The following is a 21,064-nucleotide window of genomic DNA, read 5'->3' on the forward strand; positions in this document are numbered from 1 at the left end:
ACTTGTTGCAAACAAACAAAACCCCCATACCCTGTAGGGTTTTTTTTTTGTCTGTCTTGCATTGCTAGGATTAATTGCATTTTTGTGAGAGGAAGTTTTCCATCCTTTTACTTTGCAGTTTTGGAATTTTATATTCTATAGATTTTTGTTGCTGCATCACAACCTGTTACTGTTTAGTTGAAAAAGTTTCACCCTTCTGGCAGGAGCAAACACGGAAGATCTTACGAAGTTCACTATATGTTAAAATTGATTTTGTAAAAATCCTTTGTTAAGCTTTTAACTTCTGTTTAGACAATAGACTGGTTGATTGGAGTTGAGTGGTGTGAACTTTATTTGCAAATCTGCAGCTCTTTAAACAGTTTTTACATTTACAAGAAAAAAATCATAATTAAATCAAATATTTTCTTCGAGTTTGAACAAACTGAAGACTTAATTCAACCAATATAACTTTTAACTTCAGGAACCGATTATTTCTTGCTTTCATAGAATAGTTAAAATAAAACTTTGTGATAAAGCAGCTGTTTTGGGGCTGTAATCATTTCACCTTTAACTTACAAATTCTCTTCAAGCTTGTGAAATTATAATGCACATAGATCAATACTCTGGAGTTCTTTTGGCTGGATTGATTTCTTTCTCATGAGATTTACATTCCACTTCTTATCAAAAAACACTTTGTCCCTATGAAAATGGTGCCATTGAATGGCATTTCCATATGAAGTGAAGGGGATATCAAATGCTGGGATTAATTTAGGCTCTTAGATGGCCTGTACGCTTTCAATTAATCTGCAACGCATTTGTTATGCAGAAGCATGGGAAAATGCTGATCTTTTAAGAATGACATGACCACTGTGTTGCTTTTGGCCTGATTACTGAAGCTACCTGTTGAGTACAATAATTACAGTATGTTTTCTTTGCAGAACTAGTTTCTGCTACTTAAAACCTAATAAGGAAAAGCTGACCCTTGCAGACAATATAGAGCTTTTGTGTTATCTTTCCATTCTGATGAAAATGCTGTTTTGTGAAAGATACTGGCAGTTAAGCTTGTAGGATAAAAGTAATGAAAAGAGAAAATAAAAAAAGCCTTTATGATTAGAGCTGTAGAGTCAGTCAAGGCTTTTACTTTAGCTTTTGACTTGGAGAGATACGCTCTATTTATGAAAAAGTTAAGTGTCCTTATTTAACAGTTACTCCAGGCTTTTTTCGTTGTTGTTTAATATGGCATCAGTTACTAATACGAAGACTGTGGTTATTGTTCCTTCAAATTAAAAAAAAAGTGCATTAGGAATCAGGTTGGTAAAAAGCCATTTAATAGATATTCCTTAAAGTTGTTTTATAAATTAGTTCATTTCTTCATATATGTAATCTGTTGTATTGATATAGGCAACATGGCTTATAGGTAGCTTAAGAAAAAAAGCTTTCTGTGCGTGTGTTGAGTTTTCTAGGAAATGACATTTGAAATAAATGCATAAATCAATGTGATTTTTTTAAATTGCTGAATCCAAAGCATAAGGTGTAGTTTTTACATTAAAGATTTTGGGAAAAATCTAAAGTGTGTCTTTAACATGCTATGTTGTATTTTTAGGATATTTGAAGCTATTCTGATTTATCTGCTGATGATTGTTTCATGCAAATTTAACGGGTAAAAGAAGCCTATGACAGGGTCCATAGCCTTGCACAAAAATAGTTTCTATATTGTTAATTCTATTAGTTAATTTGCAAACAGATTAAGTATGTGTTGGTATTGATAATCTGAGTTTCAAAAATACTGGGTAGACTTTGTTGTTCTTAAAAATCTACATTAATTTAAATTGATTAGGATTTCTGAGGCCAGCATGTCTATCTCTTATTCTTCCTGTGATATAACAGTGATTACTACTGAGACTGTAAATGGCAGAGTCTGTTTTTTTTTACTTTTAAGGTAGTAAAACTCATCTAAACCATTACAATACTGATTTCAGCACAACCTGTAATATTTCCATCATCTGAGGTTTTCTCGCGTCTGAGAACTTGAGTGTTGTCAGCTCTGTGTCAATCAAATCCCTTTTATCAAAGATACCACATTTGTTTCCTAGTCAGACATCGTTCTTGTCTCTGTAGTTTTTGTCATTTGCTAAAGTGATGGTCATTATGGCATCTGTTTCAGCTTCTCTGTCAATCTGTAATGGAAAAAGTCTTTTCAAGAAAGGGAAGCTCCATAGCAAGGAAGGCAGTATAATTCAGTTGCTTTAGTCAAATGTTTAATTTTAGCAATAGAAAAGTCCTCAGTGTCTGAGGAAACTCTTCTACAGAAGAGACTGTGCCTAGTCATGTGTTGAGTCTGTTTACAATTTAAATTAAAAAACTTATTTAAGCAGTGCTAGATTTCAGAGGCTGTCAGGAAATTTCTGCCTACGGGCTTGTAGACAGCAGCTGTGATGCTTGTTCGTTTTTCTGGGGGAAAAAAAAATATTTTCCTTGGAACTTTCTTGCTACAGTTTTGTTTCAACACTTCTTACTGTACAGCTGAGCTGCCTTTTCTGTTTATATTGTCCTCTCCACCCCCTTGCCCTGGAAACTAATGCGTTTAAAGCTTCACTTCCATGAGCAGCTTTATCAAGTGTAAATCTGAGCTAGCACTGAGTGGAATCATTTCACCTTCTCCTGAAAGCACATAGCCTGTGGTGTTTCAGCTATTTTTACAGTTTGATAGATTTTCAAGATTAGGGAGGATCTAACTGAAAATAGTCGCCCTTTTTATTCTGTGTTAGTTTACGGCTGAGTGAGGTTGTGGATCTGGTTTACCCATGCAGTTGCATGAGTATTTGAGTCAGCACATCCATGCCTTTGTTATGGGGAGGGGGGACACTGGCCCCTGCAGCAGGATAGGTTCACAGCCATTAAACTGATCGTGGAACTGTGACATAGAAAGACTGCTGTTTATTTTGGTTTAAAGACAAGTTTAAGTAACGATCCAGGTAATTGGATTTTTCTGACTTGTATGTTACTAAATAACAGGGCTGAATTTTGAATGTTGAACTAACATCGTTACAATTTTTACAATAGAATAATTCTTTGTTTCTATTTAAAAGCAATGGGGAAAGTTGCTGAATGGGTTTATATTTGTAAAAAAAAAAAATGCTGGTTTACATGGGATCAAACCAAATTGATGTCCATCCCATAGCGAAAGCTTCAGGGAAGAAATCTTAGGAATCCAGCATTTAAAAATGAAGTGTTTTAAATGTAAGCTTGTGCGTATTGGTCTAGTGGCATTTCCATAACAAAGTGAATGTTGCTTTGAATGATTTTACTTATTGCATAACTTCTAGTTTTCTTTAAAAAGAGCCCGGAACTTTGAATTCAATTTGTTCTTTGGCAAAACTAGTTCATAATTGGCCTGGGATAATGTAGGCTACAGACAAGAACATTTTGAGCAGGACTGTGGCGAAGTAAGCTATCAGCCTTCCTTCCCTGCGTATTTGTGTGTACCATGATTCTATAATTGTGGAAAAACAGAATAGGAAAGGACCTTAAGAGGTCATCCAGTCAATCCATTGCCCGCACAGGATGAATTACACCTGTCACTTATGTCTGATCTAGCCAGATCTTAGAGACCTGCAGTGGTGGCAATTCCAGCCTCCTTAAGTCTTTCTTTCCACCCTAGTTGTTAAAAGCATTTATTCACACCACCCTCCCCTCTCCTTTATTTATGTGCCACAGTTGAAGTCTGTCATTACTTAATCATGGTGGACCTAACAAATAATTGTCCTTTTGCTCTTTACAACTGTTTCTTACATACCTGAAACTGCATTAGGTCCACACTCAGCTTTCTGTGATCAACTCTGTTCTGGTATATCTAGTAGACAAGCCTGCCTTGCTTTCTAGACCTGTAGTAGTTCTGTTGCTCTTGTGTGTGGTCTTTGTTTCCCCATAGGCCTGTTTCTTGAAATTTAGTATTCCAAATGCTACTGGAAGCCAACTGAGATCTTGCTAGCACTGGATTGAGAAGAAGAAATACATTCATCACTTGCTAGCAGTGTTCCTGTCCACGCTGACCAGATATATGCCTCTTTTTTTCCCATGTATCATTCTCATGCAGAAACTGAGTCCTCTTCTTCTGAGCAGTCATCTACTAGCTCTCTTTCAATTCTGTATTTGTGTAGTTTATTATTTCTGTGTAAACGTACTATGTTGCTGTTTTGCCTTTTAAACTGTGTTCTATCTCTTTGAGGTAGTTTTTCTAATCTGTCACGACAGCTAATCTCCTCTTTGCGTGTATTCCTGTCTCTTCTAGCTTTTTGTTGTCTGAAAAATGAAGTATTTGGTAGTCTAGTAAGTAATTTCTAGATCAGTAACTTCTAGATAGAGCTTTGCAGAATTTTACTGAAATTATTGTGGTTTATAACAAGCTACTCTGCAATTACGACTTTACAACTGTGTCACTTCCAAGAACATGATCCTTACTTCGCTGATGAGAAATATCTTGACAGCTAAGTTTTATTAGAGACACAGAATCACAGAATGATTTGAGTTGGAAGGGACCTTAAAAGATCATCTAGTCCAACCTCCCCAGCCATAGGCAGGGATGTCTTTCACTAGATCAGAGTGCTCAAAGCCTCAGGAGTAGAGAGAGGACATGTACTCTTGAGCAGTAATGCACCTGGTTCTTCTCAGAGGAAAATCAGTTCCATTTCAGAGGTTGCTCTTGACAAGTCAGTGTTGGCTATGACTTTCTGTTGAGGTGACTAGATTGTAATTTTCCTCTCCTGTTCTCAGCAAAATCCTTTATGTTGGTTGAATACAATTGATAAAAGATTCCTAATGGTTACTTTTTTTTTTCCTCTGCATCAAAAACATCAGTATACTCAAAAACTTCACTAGAAAATGTGTCACTTGCCTTCACCTTCAACTTGCTGATGTAGCTGAAATTCATTGTGACCAGCCAGGTCTGTGCTTCATCTGCAGCAGGTGCTCATGGAAGGTCCGTCTGCTCAGTCTTCCTGATTCACTTGCCTAAAACAGACTCCTGGCATGATCAGGGCACCTCCACCAATATTAAAAAATACAGATAAATTCTCCTTTAAGGTATGGGATTGTATAACAAGCATATACAATATTCACCATTGCAGAGATCATAGAGTCATAGAATGCCCTGAGTTGGAAGAGACCCACAAGGATCATCGAGTCCAGCTCCTGTCCCTGCACAGGACAACCCCACAGTTCACACCATGTGTCTGAGGGCGTTGTCCAGTCTCTTCTTGAACACTGTCAGGCTTGGGGCCGTGACACCTCCCTGGGGAGCCTGTTCCAGTGCTGCAGTTTTGCGCTCTGTGTTTACATAGTTGGGTTTTTTTCATAGAATCATAGAATCGTTTTGGTTGGAAGAGACCCTCAGGATCATTGAGTCCAACCATAACCTAACTCTAGCACTAAACCATGTCCCTAAGAGCCTCATCTAAATGCCTTTTATACACCTCCAGGGATGGTGACTCCACCACTTCCCTGGGCAGCCTGTTCCAATGCCTGACAAACCCTTCCCTGAAGAATTTGCTCTTGTCCTATCACTTGCTACTTGGGAGAAGAGACCAACCCCCTCCATGCTACAACCTCCTTTCAGGTAGTTGTAGACAGTGATCAGGTCTCCCCTCAGCCTCCTTTTCTCCAGGCTAAACAGCCCCAGTTCCCTCAGCTGCTCCTCATCAGATTTGTGCTCCAGACCCTTCACCAGCTTTATTGTCCTCTGCACTCTCTCTAGTACCTCAATGTCTTTCTTATGATGAAACATGCTTGAAAATCGTTGACTATGGTATTAGGTATGCCTCCGTGTTACGTCTGCTATAGGCAGCCTTATGGAAGAAACTAGGATTTACAAATTATGTGGTAATTATATACAAAGCTAACGGAAACCTTATTTCCTCCGCAATCATTAGCATAATTTGAGTATCAGTAATAAAAGGTAGAGAGTTTAGCCAAAGGGCTGTAAGGTATGATGGATGAATTAATTATTCAGCAGTGGGAGGATTTAGTCACTACTAATGTAGATTTGTATTAACTAGAATTTTTTGAACCTCTGTCATGGCAAGGTCTAGTGAAACTTGTTATTATGTTATTAGGATTTCCTATAAACAATGTGCAAGCGTTTATATATGTGTATGTCTGAATGAGTTGAGTACAGCGTAATTGCCCTAAGTATTACAAGTCAATATATCATGCTTGCTTATTTAGATGTGGCAAAAAAAATTTAAGCCTGATATTTTCTTTTAGGGATCCAGGTTTCTAAACAGTAATCACACATAGTACATTTTTAGTTTTAAAGTGAACAATTGTTTTTCTTTTCAGTTGTTCTGATTGGCTCATAAACATTTGCCGAAGAAAGAAAGAGCTGAAGGCTCGCACAGTGTGGCTTGGGTGTCCTGAAAAATGTGAAGAAAAATACCCAAAAAATGCCATAAAAAACCAAAAATACAACGTCTTTACCTTTATACCTGGGGTAAGGCTACTAACCGTTTTTTTTTTTTTTTGTGTTGGGCTGACTGTATGTTCAGTAGTGTTTTTTGGCACCTCTGCAAAAAGATAATTTTATTTGCCCAGATTCTTCTTTTTCTTTTTACATTTATCTCCATGTCTTCAACTAAAATTGACAGTTGAGAGCAAGGCTGCTTTTTTCTTAATTATTTTGTTTTCAAAGGGGTATTTACTAAAGAATTGCAGTGTGTATGATTGAGCGATTGAAATTCAGTGAAGCTTTAAAAATTTGAGATGGGTTTCCTTGCACTTTTCTGTTCATCATTAGAAATTTGTAATTTTTTTTTAAAACAGAAGCACTTTCACATCATCAGTTGTGAAAATACTACAAAGCACTGACTTCAATTGAGAAATAGTTGAAAATCACAATGTACTCCCATACATATTTTCTCATATTCCCTGCCATTGAAAGCATAATAAATAAAGTATTCTGAACCAGGCAAATCTTTAAAGGACAGAAACAACCCACATCTTCAATTTATATAACAAGTAAGGCCTAGTTTAGTAAACTAGCACTTTTCAGAGTTAGTTTTCTTATTGCAGTTTTAGAAAAAGTGATGTCTTTTTAGTTTTGAATGCAATTTTTCAGGCAATACTTTTGTTGTGGAATGGACTTTTTTTTTTTTTTACACGCTTTATTCTAAGAAGCCATACTGCATCTTAATTTCAATTTTTTGCCTGTAATGTTCACAGTGTATATGAGGACTTCATACTTTTTAAAAAAAATGGTTATAACAAAATAGCAATAGAGAAGACAAATTTTGAAGCTTCAGTAGTTAAAACCTGAAAATGTATGCTGCCGTGATATTGTAAATTTTACTAATACACTTTTAGTCATACTTTACTAATACCATCCAAGAGTCCTGTCCCCTATTGCAAAAAACTAAATGTTTTCTGCATTTGAATACAGACATACTTCATCTTAAATTTTTTATTTAAGTGATCATGCTGGTTTATAAGAGTATTGATTCTATTATTCTGGCCTCTTTGGTCCAATGACTGGCAAGTGCTTTCTAATACATTTCTTTATTAAAACAAATTTAAAAAATAATGACTTTGTAATTAAGACTGATCTCCTGTCAAAGAAAGAAAATGTCACTTATCACAGGTGGATAAAATATTCTCATCTCTGTTGAACAAAGTAAATGTTTTCTTCCGAGGTTTAAATTATTAAATACACTGAAATTGGTTAAGCCACATATGCTTTCCTAAAGGTCACAAAATTCATTAAGCGTATAGTAAGCCATTGATTATTGTGACTAGAAATCTGCAGTGTAGATTACAAATCTTAAACTAGGTTCATGTTTCCTGTAGGGATCAGCCACAGCTTGCTATTACCTGTTGAGAAAGAGAAACTTCTTTTTTGATCTCTTGAAAACGTTGCTTTTTGCAGTACAGGCATAATCAGATTTTTATTTTGATGGTAGTATTTGGAAACTCAGTAGCAACTTCAAAATGAAGCGTGAACCTAAACATAAAGTCCAATAGTTGGTGAAAACAAAATGTTTCTAAATTTTAATATTGGACATAAAGCTTTTCACTGTTTAGAAATACTGTGTAGCTACCTGTGTGGTAGAGTGTGGGTTTTTTGTTTTGGTTTGGTTTTGTGGTGGTGGTGTTGTTTGTTTTGTTTTTTGCTTTTTATGCTGTTCCACTAGAAGTAATTTGTAGGGAAAATAGTTGTATTCATTCGAAACTCCTAAATGTGACTAAGTCATAAATATTGACTCCAGTTATTGACTCTGGTTGAAATTTTCGATGTGAAATTTTGTCTTCTGTTTAGAGTTGTATCTTTTTTAATATTACAGCTGGGTAATAATCAATTATTTCATATCAAAATACAAGCTTAAAATAATGTTTAACAGAATTTTACTTACTGGCTAAAAGGGCTGTAACATTTCAAAAATATAATCTAATTTCCTTACATATTTATAAAATACAGCTTCTGTCTTTACACCAGTTCGTTCAATTTCCATTTGTATTTCATATACATCTTGGTACAGCTGCTTAGGAATTTTGTGTAAATTTCCATAAAGAATATCTTCTATGATGGGTAGTTTTTTTAAGATACCTCTCTTGAACTTCGAAGCAGTAGTCTATTTAATCAGTTTTATGTAACTGTAGACTTTTCAATTTGCTTAACTAGACCAAAGTGTTTAGCTTTGTATTGAATGGACTGTCAGTGGTCTACTAGGATTCAAAAATTTGTAGGAAGGTGCTTTTTAACTCCCACGTTCTCCTGCAAGATGGGTGCTCTTGCAGATCTGCACCTCCCAAAGTACTCTGTGGATTCATCTTTGAACTGGTTTGTCAAGTCGTCGTAAGCAGTTAACATACTGCTAGGAATGAGTATATGAGCTTCATCGATATTAACATAAGGTACAGGTTCAAGCTGAATTAATTTCATTTTGGAAGAATGCTCCAACATTCCCTGCAACTTCAAATTTGACTTCTGTGGTTTTAGCATTTTGTTGGTAAATAGTGGAAGAGAGTTCTGTCCTTTTGACAAATTCTTCTGATTTCAGGCCGTTTTGGTAGCTTTTAGCTGAAAGTAATGTAGCATTCTTGCAAGAAACTGGCAATTTTAAGGTACTGCTACTTTGTTGTGCCTGCCAGAAACACACTTTGAAATGAACTTCACTGAATATTTTCTCCTAGGGCATAGTTTTTTCATAATTGAGTAATAATGTTGGACTGATAAGAGCAATAGATAACTATCCAATAACTTTGATTTTCATGGTGAAGTCATTGTGATATTAACGGACTTATGAGACTAAAAGATGGAGACACTCTTTAAATGTGGCTTTTTTATTTATTTTGAATTTTTTAGCTTTGAAACAGTTGATTATTCATTTTCTCAAGTCTCAATATTCCAATCCAGTGGCCACTTCTGCTCATCCTGCTGTAGATGCCACGTTATCCTGGCCTTCTAAAGAAACGTGAAGTCTTCGAAGATTCAAAATTCTATAAAACAAAAAACGTTCTTAGCATTGTAATTATAACTGAAGCAATGTTGAGAACATGCTTTTAATTACTGAAGGAATCTCTGCATCTGTCATTCCTTTAGAATATGGAGCAATGTATTCTGTGATAAGGTTACAATGTCACAAACCTTTGATTTATTAATAACCATATCTTATGTACCAATGTTTATAGCAGTCTTTTGAGAAATTTAATGCTGAGCATTTCTTCTAAGTTACCTCAAATGCCCATATTATTCTTTCACAATTTTTTTTGTAGTTTAAACGTTCTGAAAACTACTTAGACTATGCTTGCTTTTGTAAAAAGCTTGTCTTGCTATGGAAACTGAAGAATAATGCCTTATTCTGAGATTTCTACATGATAGCCTTTTGGGAAGAGCAGTGTCACACTTACCCACTGGATCTTTTCTGTAGTGTTTGTTTTGCCTTCCTAAAAAACATTCTTGAATATTGGGTAGTTTCACTATTTTTAAGAACAGTAGGGTAGTTTTGAAGGAGTGTGCCTGACTTGAAGGTAGCTCTCTGAGAACCAGGGGACTTCAGAAAGAAGGCAGGTGAGTTGCAGAGCTTCTACCCCTGCAAGAGGAGCAACTGCAGGGGCTGTGTTGAGGAGAGAGTGTTTTGAGGGAATGCGGGGAACAAAAGTAACGAGGAGTTCCTGTATAGTGTTTTCTTTAGGTGCTGCAGGCACGGCTGGAGTTTTGGGGTATTATCATAGTGATGCAGAGTAGCATGATAGAGCCTACTCAGTTTTGTTATTCTGTAGAAGTTCAAATGACAAAGGCTAGGATACTTTTGTAAATGGATTCAGTTCATTTGATGCCCATGATTTTTGTAATTATTATTGTTAAGGCCCCGATATGAACCTTTTTTATGAAAAAAAGACATTGTGAGACCAATAAAACACAATTTAAGTATTAGTACTTCAGGAAAAATTAAGATTTAATTTTAATGCTGTATTTTTAGGAAGAAAAGTTTCAGCAGTTAAAAAAGAAAACTTAATGTAAGCAATAAGTTCAGATACTCACAAACTTATTTTGCTTTATTTGATACTATACAAATAATCTTCAAATACTGTTTTAACTCATAAACATAAAGGTAACTATTGTGGCTATAAAATTATTGCAAGATGCTTCTACAACCATCTGAATTCTGTTTATTGTTAAAACTTCAGAATTTGCACAGGGACCTTGATGTATATTTAATGTTTGTAAAGATTGAGTTCACATAGTCCAGATTTGAAAATATCAAAAATTTAGCAAATTGCTTTTTCAGAGTGAAAAGAGGCGTTGATGTCAAAGAATTTTTCTGAACAAAAATAGCAGTATAATATTAAAATAACTTAGAGTGGATGCAGTAATTTGTGTTGATATATAGCATATTGTGCTATATAGTACTATAAAGCACATTGTGCTAATAGTATTGTAATAGTACCATATGTAATAGTATGCCATATAATGGTTTTAAATCTACTGTCATGAAAAAGTGAATTTTATGTACATTATTGGTACAAATTTTAAGGCATTTATCTATTTTTGTGTTTTTCATTTTAGGTTTTATATGAACAGTTCAAGTTTTTCTTGAACCTCTATTTTCTCGTCGTGTCCTGCTCACAGTTTGTACCAGCATTGAAAATAGGCTACCTGTACACATACTGGGCTCCTCTGGTAAACAGAAAAATACTATTAACTAGAAGTTTTGTGGTTTTTAACTTCAGATGAAAAGTTTGTGTATGCATACATTCCATAAACTAGCATCTGGTAAACTACAGTGATTAAAGTATGTAACAGAAGTAAAATGATTATTTGAACTGACAATATTTTACAGCAGATACTCCAGAAGGTGTTGCTTGACAGCCCTCCCTTCCACCTGCCTACCACACTCCTGCTCCACAGGCTGGAGATAGTTTTTATTAACCAGCTAGTCTGAGTGAGTAGTGTTCCTTTCTGGCTGCTGCTCACTGGAGAGGTTAAAAAAAAAAAACCAAAACCCCAACCATTGAACAAAAACCAACAAAACAAACAAACCCAACAAAACAACAACAACAAAACCAAAAAAATCCTCCAGCCAGTCGTGAACCTTATTTCATAACATAGGTCATTCGTGTGTTAAATTTCATTCAGTTTATTGTTATTTGCTCACTATTTTATGTTTTCAGGCTAGGTCAGGATTGAAAGCATACATTTTTTGCATTCCTTCTGTATCAGTTTTGATCATGTCCTTTTTTTCATGAAAATTGGAATAGAATATTTTAAGCCATGGATAAAGCAGGAGGAAAATGCATCTTGAAAATAAGTTATTCATTAAACATGCTTTTCCTAACTGATTGCCCTGCCAGTTGCACTGTCTTCCTTTCAATATGTCTTTTTATTATTCAGCCCTCTGCAGTATTTTCTTGGGAACAGTTCAAACCAGTTGCTTCAGACTCAGATTTCCTAAGGTTTGAAAATTTTATTCTCTTCAGAGGAAGCCCTTTTGGTAGTCTGTCAGCTATATTCCCATGATTTGGAATTCTTTTCCTGTTTATAACCAGATCATTACCTTCTTTTTCATCTTCCTTCCAGCCTGGGCTTAAAAGCAAGGCAGGAAGAATAAATGCTTTATTTTCTAAATTGAAAAAAAAAATTGTATTTTTCAGTAGCATTTGTTCTCAGTGGAATTCAAGAGGAACAGTGGCATGCTGATTTCTAGAGTAAAGATCATTCTTAAGTCAACAGAGTAAATATTCTGGATTGATCTCATTGTTTTAATTGTTGCAACATGTGTCCTTTTAAGTATTGACAAATGGAGGGACTGTCCTGGTGGTTCTTCACACTTCTTTTTCCAGACGACTTCTGGCTTCTGCAACAAAAAACACAAGCTTGTTCAACAGTGGGATTTGAAATGGATATTTACAAAGGCTTTTGTCAGTGACCCAATAAGAAAAGCCAGAAGTCAGCCTTGTGTGGAAGTTGGTCTCTTTCCACTGAAGTGCTGTGTACGCTTCTATATGTTAGTGGGGCAGTAAGGAAAAAAATCACTTGGCATCTTGGCCCATCTCATCCCTGCCCAAAGAACAGAGAAAATACTTTTTATTGCGAACTCCAGTAATCTGTTCCATATAGTTCCAAAAATCAAGGATATTTTGAATGATGTTTCCCAGTTTTCACATACAGCTTGAAAATACAACAATATCTCAGTAGTCGTCGTACCTTTTTTTCGCAAAACTCACTTGTTTCTACTTGAATAGCTTTTCTACTAATGATTAACCTCCAGATAAAAGAGATTAATTGGATGTTCAGTAAGGCTCAGTATGTATGATGAAAATATAAAACATTTAAGTCAGACCCATTAGGTTTTGTTGCTTAACAGATAAATTAGTTTTTCTTGGAAGAACCTGTAACTGCTGATAGATATTTTTTTTTTTTCAGTAATAATCAGAGGAGTAGCTATGACTTGGCTTGTATTTTCTCTCAAGATTTTAAAGGAAAAGAAAAATTGTTCAGCTTAATACTTAAAACCAACTTGACAGAAGTTGACTGCTAAAACGTTTATAGTTGTGGGGGTTTTTTTTGTTTGTTTGGGGGTTTTTTTGGTTTTTTGTTTTGGTTTTGTTTGGTTTTGGTATGTGGGGGTTTTGGGGAGTGTGTGTGTTTTTTTCCTTATTGTTTTGATTTTTTTTTTTTTTTTTTTAAATTCCAACAGTTTTTACAACAAACAGACAAAATACACTTAGATCAAGCACTGGAGTTCTTCAAGACTGTATTTTACTGGTTTACCATTTGCACAGTAGGGAACAGACTTCCCGTTTTGCGTCCAGCATACAAAGGATGCAAAGCATCCAAGTTTGATTGGAAGCAGTATGCTAAAGAAATGTAAATGCTTACAGTTAAAGAAAATGACAGGTTTTATTGTGAGATTGGCTTCAGAGTTTCAGCTCCCCTTTGGAAGAGTATGAAGTTCCTCTGAGCAAATGACCAAAAAGGGAAATGTCTTTCTTAAATTGTTTCTTGTAGTCACAGTCAACTGTACTGAGCTGCATGACAAGGTACGGTGACTGCTAGGGGAAACTCTTGCAATTAACACCTTGCATTCTGTGCTTTGATTATTGTCTAGTTAATGAGATATGTGCAAATGGGAGATGTATTTGAAGGCTTCAGAAAAGGGGGAAATCCTACTGCTCATTCAGTTATACCCTAGGAGTGAAAAGGAATGCATTTTGCAACAGCACTTTTTTGTCCTACGTAGTTCTAGTATAATTGTTGTAGCTAATGTAAGCTTCAACAAACAAGAAGTTTTGAACTGTAAGTTTGCAACAGAGTCAGTATTGGAATTTTGGGCCGGAACTGCAAACCAGCCCTTGCTGTTGAAAAGGAGAATTTTAGTCAAGACTCCTTTAGGGAAACTCCACACCTTCACTCGTTTCTTTTTGCTGGGCGGTTTGGAGAAGGTTGGCAAACCGTTAGACTTCCGCAAGAAAAGAAGTGTAATGGTATAAATTTTATTCTATAGAAAGAAAATCTTGTTGGGTGTCCAAAGCTAGATAGATAATCTAGAACCTTATCTGTTGGAGGATTTTTGAATATTTGAATTTTTTAGACATCTTAATGTAATTATAAGATGCCTGCACTATTGAAAATTTTATTTCTCTTTCACTGATGGAGGACTGACCACTTGAGTTTAAGAAGCCAGAAGAACGTAGCTGAGGGGGTTTAGAAAGGGAGAGAGGAAACTCTTACGTGCTTATCCCTGAACTACTATGCATTCTTTTTAGCTTACCATCTTTTGTTGCCAGAGACCATCTTAGTTGTGTGCAGCACACTCTGCGCTTGCAGCAGAAGCTGCAAGTGGCACTATCCTGTGAAAATGGCAGACAAAGCATTTAGAGACTTGGTTTTTCAGAACAAGCTCCCTTTTTCTTTGTCAATATTTGTGATATATTGATAAATAACTACATTTAAGATGGCAAAATTAATTAAACTAGCCATCCACTTACCATTTCATTTCTGTGTGTTAGGAAAAAGGCAGTGAACTGAGAATTGGAGACTTCTTAAACGTTTTTGGTAAAACCTCAAAATTTGCAGGAGATTGGAAAATATGCTTATTGAACTATGAAGTCTGTCTTTAGGTCATCCAAAGCATTTTAATTTTTCAAATTTCAAATTAAATCATATATATTTGGAGATGTAGTTATTTTAATTATATTTGTACAATGTAAAGGTATGATTTTACCTTTTTTTTGGACTAAACCAAGATATTATTTTAATACTGAAGAAAACACTAAAATCCAAATGAGGGGGGGAGAAAAAAGTAAATATTCTAAGCATTTGTTCTTACCCTGTTTAGTGTTCCTACTTGTGTATTTCTATTCTAGCAATTTGAGAATTCTGAATTGCATAATTATATCTTTAACAGGGATTTGTTTTGACGGTCACGGTGGTACGGGAAGCTGTTGATGAATTTCGACGTTACAAGAGAGACAAGGAAATGAACTCACAGTTATATAGCAAGCTGACAGTACGAGGTTAGCAAGACATGAAAATATTTCATTTTTTTCTTATGTCTACGTTACAGATTTTCAGTTCAAAGACATTATTATAGTATTAAGCTGTACTAATCAAAATGAAACTGATACTGAACTAAATGAAGTGCTTGATTTCCCTCAGATAAATATGACTGTTGAACCTTATCTATTTACGAAGTGTTGTAGATCTTTTTGTTCGAAAAGCAAAGCTGTATGTATATACTTGTATATATTTCTGAAGCATTCTGCTGTTGAGTACTATTACTTCAAAGTGCAGTTCTCCTCTGAAATTGATACTGAACAGGAACTCAGCAACACTGTCAGCTGTGTATCAAGTGTATATAGGAAATAAGGGATCAGTAACTAAGAAATATGATCTAATTAAAATTCACTAGAGCCTTTCCAACTTGGTGGATATATTTGTGCTTAAGAAAAGGGATATGTATTGTGAGTGAGCTTCAGTATCAAACATATTGATTTCAATTTTTGCAGATAATTTTAAATCTATATGATCACGCAGTTGGAACAGCCAGTTTTCTTTCCAGAAATAATTAATAGGAGAAATCACAGTTAAACTTTTTTTGGACTCATAATCTTTGACGGTTTTTCATGAAGACTTTTAAGGAAATGAAGTACTTCAGCTGCGAAGTGACAATTAAATTTGGTAGGATATTGTAAATTTTAAATGTGGGCATAAGAGAAAAAAACTACGCACTCCTCTCCACTTCTGTGTTGCTTAGCACATTTTACTGTTTAGATTCACAACAGACTGCGATATAGAAGGGTGCCAAAAATGATGAATATTATCAAGTCGAACTGTAATGAATAACCTTACAAAACAATATGACCTCAAAATTACTCTTGAAAGTTATTTTGCTACAATATCCTAGGAGGTCTCTGTTAAAGATTTTCCTTGGCATAGAAGTTCTAGAAAATGGGAGGTTAAGGAATGTGAGCTAGCATCTCAAGCAGTTAGGGCATATGGCATACATTGTGGCAAGTGTCAATTCTGTTCACTAATTCCCAACATCCATTTCACTGCACTTTTTACTATATATATATGCGAGTATCTTCTGAGAGTCAGTGGGAAGAGTAACCTCACTAGATCTAGGAGTTTTAATTAGAATCTAAACTCTTGGAGTAGCTCTGGATAATTTTGTCTCCAGAAAAATGGATTAAAAGCTCGTAAGGTAACATGAGTATGTTCTGTCTGAACATTTTTAAAAGTAACTGGAAGGTAAATAAACAGGCAGCAGCCCCATTAGGAATGACATAACCTAGCAGCTGAGAGGAATTTCCACTGCTTCCTCACTGTATGGAGACTTGCATTGTTTTCTGGAGTTTGCATACAGAAGGGAGCAACTGTAGGGAGTATTTGCCTTTGGTTCTTCCCTTCCTTGTCAGCCTGAAATAGTTTAATCAACATTTAAACATACTACTGTGGAAATTTGCAAATGGGACAGCTATCATTTGTTTAATACAAGTGGTTGCATTGCTGGCCTCCAGATCTTTACAGACTTTAATACAATCTGTAAAGAAACTGACTCTTAATGGCTTTTCTTTCCAAGTTGTAATTTAACCTGCTAGTTGGTTTATTCGTTTTTTAGATCTGTTATGGTAGGCCACTGAACACTTACCTTTGAAACAGATAGTACAATCCTACCCTATTCAGTAGTAGTGTCAGAAATCTGAAATTCTTAGTTCTGGAAGCACATGTATTGTCTATAGTTACCAGTGTGATGTAAAAGTCAAGACCGATACTTGCTGGTTTAAGAGCTAAGTTTTATGCCTTTTGTGCTTCTTTTTTCATTTAACTTGTTTAGAGTTAATATTGGAGTTTCTGGTAAATTTCTAGGTATTTAAGCAGCATTTAAGTAGAAGTTTTGGAATCCTGATTTCCTCTTTCCCGGCTCATGAAATATTTCATGAGGTCCATGTGTGTTTGAGAAACTTTTTCTTTTGTAGCTTCTCCTAGAAATAAGAAAGCTGTCAAATTAGAATTGGATTTGGTCACCTTGACACAGCCGTTGCCTACATACAGAACAGAGATTTAAAAATAGTATACAATAGTATATAGGTAAAGCCAAGCAGTTACATCAGGAACTGACACGTAGAGAGCAATGACCTGTTCAAAAGAAGTTTTAAAAATGAGCTTTTTAAAAAAGGATGTCAGCTTTTACGCACAAACACGTATGTCTATTTCAACTTCCAGGTTTTGGTGTTGGTGCCATCATGAGTTCATACTTGCTTTCTCTTCTGTTTTGTGTGGTGTTTTTTTGTTTGTTTGCTTGTTTTTAAGATCATGATATTCTACAGAAGATTCAAGATCTCTGCTTACAATGATCTCTGAATCCTATGTTGACTATGGTGTAGTTGAGCTAAGAATGTTTTGAGTTGTAGTGAATTTTAAGAACAAAAACATTGCAGTCCCCTCTCAAAATTAAGTTGTATTAATAATTGCCACAAACACATAAATAAAATAATGAATAGATGATAAATTGCACCTTTTTCATAATATAGGATTATTTCATAATAAGGCATTCTGAAATGGACTGGTATAATTTTGAGGCAAAAAATGGGACTTTCTGCTATGATAAAATTAGACCAAGTTTTTTTGCAGATTTTGAGAAGGATCAAAGTATTTATCTGTTTAAATTTATAAAGTACTACACATCTGCAAACTACTTTTATAAATAACTTTCAATGTAATCTACCTAACTTTTAATACTGGCAGTACTCTTCAAGTGGAAAAATTCAGTTAGGCTTACTATACTAACCTACAGGTTAATGGCTTGGAGAAAGAAGGCTTTGTTACTTGTGAATGAACAAACTTGATACTGATTTAATTAAAAGCCTGAAAATTGATGCCACTCTTAAGAGTCACTTTTCGGAGTGGAACTGCATTGTATACTGCTCTAGCATCTTCCCCCCCCACCCAGTGATTTGATGACTTGTGTAGGTTTTACAGTCTTTTATTTGAAATAGGTTTTTTTTCATCTCAAAGATGGAGAAACTGACATAGAGAGGTTAAGCAGGTTGCCCTTGCTCAAATTGGACTGTGGGAAGACTTAAAGTTAGCAAGGTACAGCATTGGCCTTGGTTGAATTGTACCATTTATGGAAGATAACAATTGTTTCCTAAATTGTTTGTTTACTGTAGGGAAACATACGTATTTGTAGCAAGAGAAGCTACTGGATTTGAATTGTGATTAATTACTTGTATAAAGATAATGTGGTTAGGCTGATTTGTAATTTAAAATCTTTTTACGCAGCATTGTAATAGTTTAAAATCAGGGTGTCTTTGACTACCTAGCAGTGCTGACTTTCTGTGGAGTCATTCTTAGGCTCAGGAACCCCTAAACAGATAAAACGTATGAATGTCCTCCTAGGATGTGCATGTTGCTGTGTAAGAAATACCAGCTTTTTAAAGAAGGTAGATTCACATTAGTGACTCATGAAGACTTAAAACTTCTTTTTAGTGATTCAAGACCTTGAATAAGTATTTGTTCTAATCAGTAAGTCTTAGCTTTTTGAATAATAATGAGCTGTTCTGAGCAGGTAATCGAGAGAATGGGACATCTGTTTTAAGTGTTGCTTAATTGTACTTAGGCAGCAAGGGACAGCTTTATGTCCACAGACATGGCATATCCAGTGTTATGTCATTTTCTATTTGCAATGTAACATGGCAAAGCTCAGTCTTCAGTCATCCCTTGGTGAATTTGCTGTAAGTAACTTTGCACTTGTCAAGAAAGTGAACGCGCTACATGTGAAGTTTGAACGGTTTCTGCTTTTGCAACCCTTTGTGGCAAATGATGAAACATGAAAATCAGTAAGTGTATTGAATTTTTGTGAGCAAGTCAATTAAGTGTACCCGTCTCCATGTCTTTCACGCAAATCTTCTTTGTATGCTTTCATAGATTATGATGCTCAGTCTCTTAAGTTGTTCAGTTTATGATGCATTCTGCTGTCTTAACCTTCTTATTAAGGTGTTTTGTTGCAAAATCTACTTTCCTTTTTTTATATATAAATGTCTGCAGATCTTTAACAGACAGTTTCAGTCAGGATGCAAGTTTAAGTTGGAAGGAGAACGAATATCTGCATGTAGAATTGGAATTTTCTTGCTATTGAAGATCCTGTCAATTGCCTTTTTCTGCTTCAGAGCACCTCACTTGCATATCCTTTTGTAGAGCAGAAACTGCAATGGAAAAAATTTAGACCTGTACATGCAGGTTTGGGAGGACTGGATTGGGAGGTCCCTAAGGGACTGTCAGGGTTTAAAGCAAGGCAACAATAAACTGTGGCAGATGCTCTCTGTTACCCCTTTTACCTCCCGCCACGCCTTCCTTTAGATCAGAAAGATGATAGGAAGATAAGGAGGAAGGAAGAGAGACTTAGACTTCAAGTCGGAAGGTTTTAAAGGGTTTTACTAATGCTACTAATAAATAGAGAAAATATACAAAATATACAAAACCAATCTTGAATGCTCAATATGCGGCGGAGCTGGGTGGGCAGAGGTGGCGTGGCTCCAGCAACTGCAGGGCAGGTACCCAGGAGTCATGGGCGGGACTTCGCAGCAAACCAGAAACTGGATTTCAGGGATGCAGGGCCTGAGGCCTTCCAGATCTCAGGCAGACAGACAAGGTCCTCTCTAGATGCTGGCCATGGTCAAAGAGAGCCAGACCCTCATGATCACCCCCTTAGATAGTATGACTATTATGGGATGGAATACTCAGTTGGTCAGTTTCAGTCACCTGTTCCATCCACCCCTCCTCAAACACGCCCCTCTCACTAGGGAATGTGGGAAAACTTATCAGTCTTTCTTGGCTACCATAGTAATAAATCTAAACATGTGCTTCTTCAGCATTCCGTTGGTCTTCTTATGAGCACCTAGTACAGCATCTGAGGAAAAATACGCAGGCAAAAACTCAGAAAAGTACAGCCACCTAGAAGAACTTAGCTGAAAGGAAAAATCACTGAAAGAGAACTGGTCTTGTTTTTAACAAAACGAGGACAGGGACCATTATACTTTTGGGGCAGCTCCCTGTCTCTTGCACTTCAGTATGACTATGAAAAAATGCTTCTCTTCTGCAGAAGAATCACTTCAAGTTCATAAACAGGCCATTATCTCTTTTATTAAGCTGCCAGAAGGCAATTAGATAATAACATCGCGAAACAATTTTAACTTTTTCCCTTTGCAATCTTGAAGTTGGCAGTCCTGCCCTAAACCTTTCCTAGTTAGCCTTGCCCCTGCAGCATTACTGAAGTTTTGAAGAAAAAATATCAGTAATTAACTATAATAGTCACAACAGTGAGTTGAAGAAGAGGCACGCGTCTATCACTTAATCTGCAGATGTTTAATATGATTTTTGGAAGTGTTGCAGAACTCTCACTTCACAACTTGCAAAGCAAAAGGAAATATGAATGTCAGGAGAATTAATCAAATAATTCCATGCAGGCTTCAAATGTGAAAAACTTATGTCTTTGCTCAATCCTTAAAGGGTGTTTAAGAATGTAGTGAAGTTGAAAATACATGGCAATACTGTGTGAATTTGAGAAAACATCAATCACTGCTATATATAAGAAGAGAGGAAAGTGTGAAAGCTATTATGTTTCCTTTAAAATCAGAGAATTGTTAAGTTGGTTTTAGAGAGCTACAGTGGTGGTTTTTTGTTTATTTTTTTTAACTTATGTTTATGCAGTGTGAGCTGCTCTGTTCCTAAAATGCCACATTACTGAGTTTGTATTTCAATTGAGCCTTGTTACAATTGCAAAATGGTCTCTGTCAAGAGGCAGTCATTTTTAATCATTTATACCTATGCTATCTGCAACTTTAAAATGTTTGTCAGAATGTCTTGTTATTGTAATATTATTCTTTTGCAGTTATTTGAAATCTGTATTGAAACCTCTTATTCAAATTTCAGCTCTTCAAGAGCAGGTCATCCTTCTGCTCTTTAAAAAGCCGCTGCATTAAAACAAATATCGTTATTTCTGCATCTAGAGGTACAACATTAGGTCTTTATTGCTTGCGATATCTTAAACCTACCATCAACTTTATTCCTGGTACTTAGACCATTCGGAAC

General features: G+C 35.7%; 1 protein-coding gene across 3 annotated transcripts in view; it reads left to right on the plus strand.

The window, feature by feature from the left end:
- ATP9B (ATPase phospholipid transporting 9B (putative)) overlaps positions 1 to 21,064 on the plus strand; it is a 166,264-nt gene that overhangs the window by 18,696 nt on the left and 126,504 nt on the right. For 2 of the 3 annotated variants that reach the window (XM_065628827.1, XM_065628828.1), the window contains exons 3-5: positions 6,316 to 6,466; positions 11,036 to 11,149; positions 14,877 to 14,985. In XM_065628827.1, coding sequence (XP_065484899.1) covers positions 6,316 to 6,466; positions 11,036 to 11,149; positions 14,877 to 14,985 — 374 coding nt within the window. The remainder of the gene's footprint in view (positions 1 to 6,315; positions 6,467 to 11,035; positions 11,150 to 14,876; positions 14,986 to 21,064) is intronic. The other variant, XM_065628829.1, reaches the window with a different exon arrangement.

Source organism: Caloenas nicobarica, chromosome 2, assembly GCF_036013445.1.
Source record: "Caloenas nicobarica isolate bCalNic1 chromosome 2, bCalNic1.hap1, whole genome shotgun sequence".
In the NCBI taxonomy this organism is placed as follows: domain Eukaryota; kingdom Metazoa; phylum Chordata; class Aves; order Columbiformes; family Columbidae; genus Caloenas; species Caloenas nicobarica.